This window comes from Silurus aristotelis (assembly GCF_946808225.1).
Source record: "Silurus aristotelis genome assembly, chromosome: 15".
Taxonomy (NCBI): domain Eukaryota; kingdom Metazoa; phylum Chordata; class Actinopteri; order Siluriformes; family Siluridae; genus Silurus; species Silurus aristotelis.
The window spans coordinates 22,385,439-22,393,476 of NC_139588.1; the positions used below are offsets into that span (position 1 = coordinate 22,385,439).

General features: G+C 40.0%; 1 protein-coding gene across 1 annotated transcript; it reads right to left on the minus strand.

Annotated features, from left to right (window-relative positions):
• Nucleotides 1-294: 294 nt before the first annotated feature.
• Nucleotides 295-7,765, minus strand: armt1 (acidic residue methyltransferase 1). Its single transcript, XM_083561808.1, has 5 exons — nt 7,534-7,765; nt 6,199-6,304; nt 5,421-5,662; nt 5,137-5,302; nt 295-2,366 (listed from the first exon to the last, which is right to left on the minus strand). Exons 1-5 carry the CDS (start codon nt 7,587-7,589, stop codon nt 1,575-1,577), a joined length of 1,362 nt encoding a protein of 453 aa, XP_083417934.1. The 5' UTR covers nt 7,590-7,765; the 3' UTR covers nt 295-1,574.
• Nucleotides 7,766-8,038: the final 273 nt, after the last annotated feature.

Consider the following 8,038-nt stretch of genomic DNA (forward strand, 5'->3'; position numbering starts at 1 on the left):
ATCCAAAACGATTACATGCCTGTAATTAGGTGAAGTTTGGAGAAGATCCACATACGGGTGGAAAAGTCGGGCGTCCCAATACTTTTGTCAATATAGTGTATGATTCGTATTATAATTAGCTATAAAGCTACTGCACACGTTTCGGTCTCTGCTTCGTCATGCATCTCGATGAGAATTTGCCACATTATATTCATTCTCAGGCCGTGTCCCAAATACAGAGTTAACACCAAATCCCCGTGAAACCATTTGAAACACAACCCACCTTCTAAACTACTCAATACTTCGGTCCAGAGCTTAAATTTAATTCCGTTTTATTTACTGTATACTGCTTTTGAGAATGCTCACAAATGCGATGCAAATTACCACACACACACACACACACACACACACACACACACACACACAAACACACAAACACACAAACACACACACACACACCAGCAGAACTTGCATTATTATACAATTCATACAAAAGCAGCAGCGAGTCCATTAAACCCCTTTACATCCATTTAAACAAGAATGTAAGCCATTTAACAAAAACATAACATTCAGTAGATTCCAGTCGCGGCAGCGTGGTTGAGACAGAGAGTGTGTGAGTGTGTGTGTGTGTGTGTGTGTGTGTGTGTGCGCGCTGGAGACATTGATACCCCTCTGTCCCATTCCTCCCCACCTGAACCATCATGATCTCCGCACCCCCCTTTTACACTGGATGGAAAAATAAATCTCATTTTCCTGCAACAAACCTCACAAATTCGTTTCAGGTTAAACTTCTCAAAGAAGAATGTAGAAATATTCGGCACAATTTCTCTTATAAGAACCTCCACTCTTCTGGGAAGATGTTCCACTAGATTTTGTGGAGATTTGTGCTCATTCAGCTACGAAGGAGTAAAGTCGGGTACTGATGTAGGTGAGAAGGTGACGAGGCCTGAGCTTTAATACCTTTAACATTTACAGCATTGGGTTAGGGTCCGTAACTCAAGGCCCCAGCAGTAGCAGCTTGGCGTGGCTGGGATTTAAACAACCTTCAAGAATAAGAGTCCAACGCCACAACCAGATCCAGATCTTCCACTCCAAAGTTATGTAAAGCAGATCTTCACGGTGCTGGCTGTGTGCACAGGGGCGTTGTGATGCTGGAATGGGGTTAGGTCTCCTAGTTTAAATAAAGGAAAATGTTCAATTCGGTTCTTTTGACTTTGTTTGGGTTTAAAGAGTACTGTCGAGAACATTTTGTGAATATTAATCCCTAAAATGTTGCTCCGTTCCTCTGTTGGCCTTCAACTCGCGATCTGATTGGTCAGAATTGTAAAGGGTCTAACACTGGAAATGGTCTACGTGTTTTGTAAGTTGGTGAAAACCACAAATGAAGTCACGCTGTATGGATTAACGACATCTCGAACATCTAAACAGGAACGAGTCGTGGAGGTCCTAGCAAGAGATCGTTCTGAGGATCCTCTGTGTACATGGAGTCACTTGTGTGAGAAATTATTGACGGAGAATTTAATTAAATTAGAGATTATTCTAGATTTTAATGAATCACTCATTTCTTCTCTTTGGTATTGATTTTCTTGACATCTTTAGAAACCCTGCTGCTGTTCTTCAAACGGACTGCAGAACTGAATGACTGCATATTTGCCGCTGGTCATCCACTCCGCATCCTGAGCGGCGAGTTTCTCCGCCTGGCCCGGCTCCAACCCGACCTGCACGTTCGCCTTCAGAGTCCTGAGGCTGCACAGCGGAGCAGGCAGGAAGCCCCTGAGCGCTCGTCCGAAGGGCACCGTGTGCTCCCAAGCTCTGTCTCCGGTCAGCCGCCGGTAGTTCAGATCCCCTTTAAACAGGATCAGATCGGATCTCCGGAGGGTCGAGTAGAGATCCGGTGCGTCCGCCGGCATGTCACAGAACTCATGCGGTAAAGTCCAAAAAGGATGCTCGTGATACGTCCACGCTCCATCTTTCACGTGGCGCTTCCACTGGACGCCGCAGGACGACATGTGCTTGTGATTGGACGCCGCGGTTTGCGACGTGGTCCAGTCGAAATCACGACTGGTGACGTCAGACACGAACCATGGAATGGATTTTCCGTGGAAATGCACTTCCTTGGCCAAACCCACGGAGACCATGAAATCTGCGAGGACCAGATCTGTGACTAGCTCGAAGCCGGCGTTGTCTAGGATGATGTCCAATCTGACGCCGGTCTTCTCCTGTCCTCCAGGACTTTGTTTAGATGTTAACACGGACCAGACCTTATCCGAATCGTCCACTAGGATGAAGTGACGCAGATCAGGTAAGGAATGGATCGGGCTGGTCTTCTGAGAGTTCTCCTGGCCGGCTGAGATTGATAAATCACACCTGTTTCCCCAAAGGGACACCTGAGAGGACAAAATGATTCAAAGAACAAAGAAGAGCGTTTTGAGGCACAATGGCTATGAAGATCCACATCAGATTAGTGTTTGAAATTCATCTTCAGTTTTTCATATTTTGGGTAATATAAAAAGAGTCAAATAGGAGAGTCAAATTAGACCAAACGTCCTCACACGGTTCGTAAAGAGGAATGCATAGAATATCACATTTTATATATATACACACATTTTAGAACACCCCAGACAGACTACAGCTGATGTATGTACAGTGAGGAAAATAAGTATTTGAACACCCTGCTATTTTGCAAGTTCTCCCACTTAGAAATCATGGAGGAGTCTGAAATTGTCATCGTAGGTGCATGTCCACTGTGAGAGACATAATCTAAAAAAAAAAATCCAGAAATCACAATGTATGATTTTTTAACTATTTATTTGTATGATACAGCTGCAAATAAGTATTTGAACACCTGAGAAAGTCAATGTTTATATTTGGTACAGTAGCCTTTGTTTGCAATTACAGAGGTCAAACGTTTCCTGTAGTTTTTCACCAGGTTTGCACACATTGCAGGAGGGATTTTGGCCCACTCCTCCACACAGATCTTCTCTAGATCAGTCAGGTTTCTGGCCTGTCGCTGAGAAACACAGAGTTTGAGCTCCCTCCAAAGATTCTCTATTGGGTTTAGGTCTGGAGACTGGCTAGGCCACACCAGAACCTTGATATGCTTCTTACAGAGCCACTCCTTGGTTATCCTGGCTGTGTGCTTCGGGTCATTGTCATGTTGGAAGACCCAGCCTTGACCCATCTTCAATGCTCTAACTGAGGGAAGGAGGTTGTTCCCCAAAATCTCGCAATACATGGCCCCGGTCATCCTCTCCTTAATACAGTGCAGTCGCCCTGTCCCATGTGCAGAAAAACACCCCCAAAGCATGATGCTACCACCCTCATGCTTCACAGTAGGGATGGTGTTCTTGGGATGGTACTCATCATTCTTCTTCCTCCAAACACGTTTAGTGGAATTTTGACCCAAAAGTTCTATTTTGGTCTCATCTGACCACATGACTTTCTCCCATGACTCCTCTGGATCATCCAAATGGTCATTGGCAAACTTAAGACGTGCCTGGACATATGCTGGTTTAAGCAGAGGAACCTTCCGTGCCATGCATGATTTCAAACCATGACGTCTTAGTGTATTACCAACAGTAACCTTGGAAACGGTGGTCCCAGCTCTTTTCAGGTCATTGACCAGCTCCTCCCGTGTAGTTCTGGGCTGATTTCTCACCTTCCTTAGGATCATTGAGACCCCACGAGGTTAGATCTTGCATGGAGCCCCAGTCCGAGGGAGATTGACAGTCATGTTTAGCTTCTTCCATTTTCTAATGATTGCTCCAACAGTGGATCTTTTTTCACCAAGCTGCTGGGCAATTTCCCCGTAGCCCTTTCCAGCCTTGTGGAGGTGTACAATTTTGTCTCTAGTGTCTTTGGACAGCTCTTTGGTCTTGGCCATGTTAGTAGTTGGAGTCTTACTGATTGTATGGGGTGGACAGGTGTCTTTATGCAGCTAACGACCTCAAACAGGTGCATTTAATTTAGGATAATAAATGTAGTGGAGGTGGACATTTTAAAGGCAGACTAACAGGTCTTTGAGGGTCAGAATTCTAGCTGATAGACAGGTGTTCAAATACTTATTTGCAGCTGTATCATACAAATAAATAGTTTAAAAATCATACATAGTGATTTCTGGATTTTTATTTTTTAGATTATGTCTCTCACAGTGGACATGCACCTACGATGACAATTTCAGACCCCTCCATGATTTCTAAGTGGGAGAACTTGCAAAATAGCAGAGTGTTCAAATACTTATTTTCCTCACTGTACGTTCTGCGCTTGCGTGAGAAAACATAACTCTCTCATACCAGCAGGTGGCAGTAGTCTGTATCCAGCATCCAAACAGATTTCTGCGCAGCATTACCCCACACCCGACAGTCAGCTCGGTGTGTCCCGAGCTTCCAGTTCTTATCATTCGTTCTAAATCTAACACTTATCTATTTTATTTGTTTAATATGATGCTGCTTTTGGAGAGAAAAGACGCAGAAGTTCAAAGTAGTGAGCCTTTAAACAGCTGTTTATGAGATGACGGGAGAGTAAAAAGAAATAAACCAAAAAAAAAAAAATAAATAAATCATAGTCATCAGCGGCCTGGTTTTCTAAACATCGGCATCAGCCAGAGAAAAATATATACACACTGATCAGTCATAACATTATAACACTGTGTGGTCTGTGTCTCTTCCTTAGTGGGTGGAGTTATTTATTAGGCAGCAGATGAACATTTTATCCTCAAAGTTGAAGCAGGAAAAATGGGCGAACGTAAAGATATGGATTTGAGCGAGTTTGATCAATTGTGACGTCTAGACGTCTGGGTTAGAGCGTCGCCAAACCTGACAGCAGGGATGTTCCTGGTATTAAGTGCTCAATATCTATCAAAAGTGCTCCAAGGAAGGAACAGTGGTGAACCGGCGAAGACTGATCCGTGTGCTCGGGTCCAACAGACTGCTGAAGAAGTTCATGCTCGTCAGGTCACACAAAAGGTGGACCAACACAATATTAGACAGAAGGTCATAATGTTATGGCTGATCGATGTACACAACATGCCCCAAACTATTGGGACTTTCCCAGTGGTTCTTCCTCAAACTTCTTGAAAACAAGTAACATTTGGTCTGGATATACTGAAGATATTTAGATATGAGAGATTATATATATATATATGGTCTTTGTGCTGACCTGCAGAAATGTAAGGAAGTGTTCGAAGAGCCATTTCCTGTTTGCGTTATCAGCGGAGACGAGGCTCTCACGCAGGAACGTGCACAGCGAGATGATCGCTTGCTGAGACTCGAAAAAACTTTGCGTCTTCACTTCTTTAAAGACGTCGAAATCGCAGATTGGTGGACTTTTGTGGGAGAGGAAAAAAAAGGAAAGTTTATTGATTATTTCACAGCTGAAACATGTAGGTGGCGCTGTAACTCTGGATGTAGATCAGCATCCACAGCATAGCGTATATTCCTCACCTGAAGTACAAGGCCTCCTGGATCTTCCTGTACATGTAACACTCGACATAGAGCCAAGGTGACTTGAACCAGCTGACCAGCTGCCCATTCTCCATCAGGTCCTGCTGTCTCTGCAGGTACCGGTTCCAGGCTTCGGTATCGTCCGCGGAGTCGGTCAGGGGCAGCACGGGTTTGTCCGTCTGCAGCTCGTTCCTCATCTTGGACAGGAAGGAGATGGCTCTTTTCTCTGCGTCCACGCCGACCTGTTAAAGCAGACGCCGTTACGACGGGAAGTGAAATAACTAAAAATTTTTTAACATCCTAAAATCCCAAACTGGGACTGAAACGAGTCTTTTTCCTGGACTTGTGTTGATATTTTCCTGGTGAATTTTTACACAATTTACAGATTTTCACTGTAAAATCAATGACCTGCTATAATATCATACAGAAGTATGCAAATGTATGTGCACCCCTGGTCAAATGACAATCTAATTGCTTTTTTTTTTTTTTAAATTACAACAAGCTATTATGTAGAAATTTGAATAAAAAAAAAGAAAATCCTTTTCAGGTCTCTGTAACATTTCCATTATCAGTTTGATCAGACACTTACGCTTTTAGTATTGAGGTAAAATAACTGCTCTTCTGATGTGCTTTTTGAAAGTTAATCAGCCTGAACTGCTCAGGATAAGGAAATCTGGTTAGTAAGCCCGGGTTAGAAAAAGCCCAAGAACACAGAATTACTTCATGCACGTGACAGTTCATAACGTACGCGCTCGAGACTCTTTATTTTTATTTTTACCTCCCCGTGTTTCTGAAAGAAGTCGTTCTTGGTGCGGTGAATGGTATCGATGACTTTGGTCAGGATCGTCGGCAGCCTGTCTCTTACCGTCAGATACGCAAAAGATCTTGGGGGAAGAGAGAAAAAAATAATAGGGGACACAAAAGGTACAGGTGAAAGAAAGAAAAAAAAGGGGTTTAGGTCACGTGACTATAAATTTAGTAAACACAAATTCTATGTTTTAATGCGTCATGTTTTTGATAGATAACATTCATTCTGATCTCTACATCGGATTAGAAAATAATCATAAGGCAGGAAATGTAGACATAATGACATCAGAACATGCCGTAGTGTGTTTTTGTGTGTAATAATCAATTTTGTATTTTAACTGTGAAATTGTGTTGATATTTTTAGTGGGTTAAGAAATTATTTATGTGTATATATATATATATATATATATATATATATATATATAGAGAGAGAGAGAGAGAGAGAGAGAGAGAGAGATAGATAGATAGATAGATTAAATAATATAATAAAACAGTATCTATGAAACTGTGTATATTAAATAAAAAAAATCTCTATCGCTTTAGATTTTTTAAGATTTAATTAATTAATTAATTAAAATAATTAATTGCTTCTATTTATTTATTTTTGCTTTCCCTCTCCTTGAAGTGGCTTTAATATATATATATATATATTTATTTATTTTTTTTTATTAAAAGCACAAAATGTAATTTAATTGACACAATTATCATTATTATTATTATTATTATTATTATTATTAATAATAATAATAATTATTATTATTAATATTAATATTATATTATTATTATAATTATTATAATATTAATTATATTAATTATATTATTAATATTACTATAATATATTATATATAATAATATTATTAATATTATTATTAATAATATTAATAATATTATTAATAATAATAAATATTTTATATATTTTTTATATCTGACATTATTTGGTTATATTTATTGAAACAATGAATATTTATAATTTATAAAACATTATTATATTATAATAAAACCTGTTCCCTGGTCGAAAATAAATTCCACATCATATCTGCAGAACACCAACACAATCCCAAACATCTCTCCCTCCCTACATATGTGCACTACAGAGGATATATTTATATTCCCTGTTCTTACGCGCCCTACCTAGTGCACTACTACACAATAGGCACCGGTTTAGGATTCAGCCCACTGCAGAACACTCACAACAAGCGCTCCGAGCACCAAATAAATGGATCTTCTATGTTACAGCGCTAAAAGTCTAGACATTATTATAAACGTAAAAATAAACCTGTCATTAAGTGTAACTCTGCCCACATACCCCTCGAATTTCGCAGACAGCGACGGTGGAGGAATAAAAACTTGATCCGCCGCCATCTTGGCTAACGCTAACAGGAAGTGGTTGTGATTTCCAACACACAACTTTACTTAAACTTGTTGACTGACAATTATACAAAAAACCCACTTGCGACTTATTTTAGTTGTGATTGCTTAAATCTAGTATAGTTCTAGTATATTATTAAACACTTTAATATTCCAAACAAAGTAACATATTTATTAGAAAACGCTACTTAAAATGACTTTTTAATCACCAGAGCGCTTTTTGCTTCACGCTAGTGGACAACACTGACCTCTGGCGATCGTGTCATGAAGTGCAGCAACTACTGAACTCAAATCCTGTGATAAACAAAATAAGCTATAAAATTTAAACTATTCTGTTTAAAATAATATATAAAATTATTGTAATAGAAGTATATAATATAACATGTTAATTCAATAATGTAGGTAAAAAAAAGTTCACAATCAATACACACACACACACACAC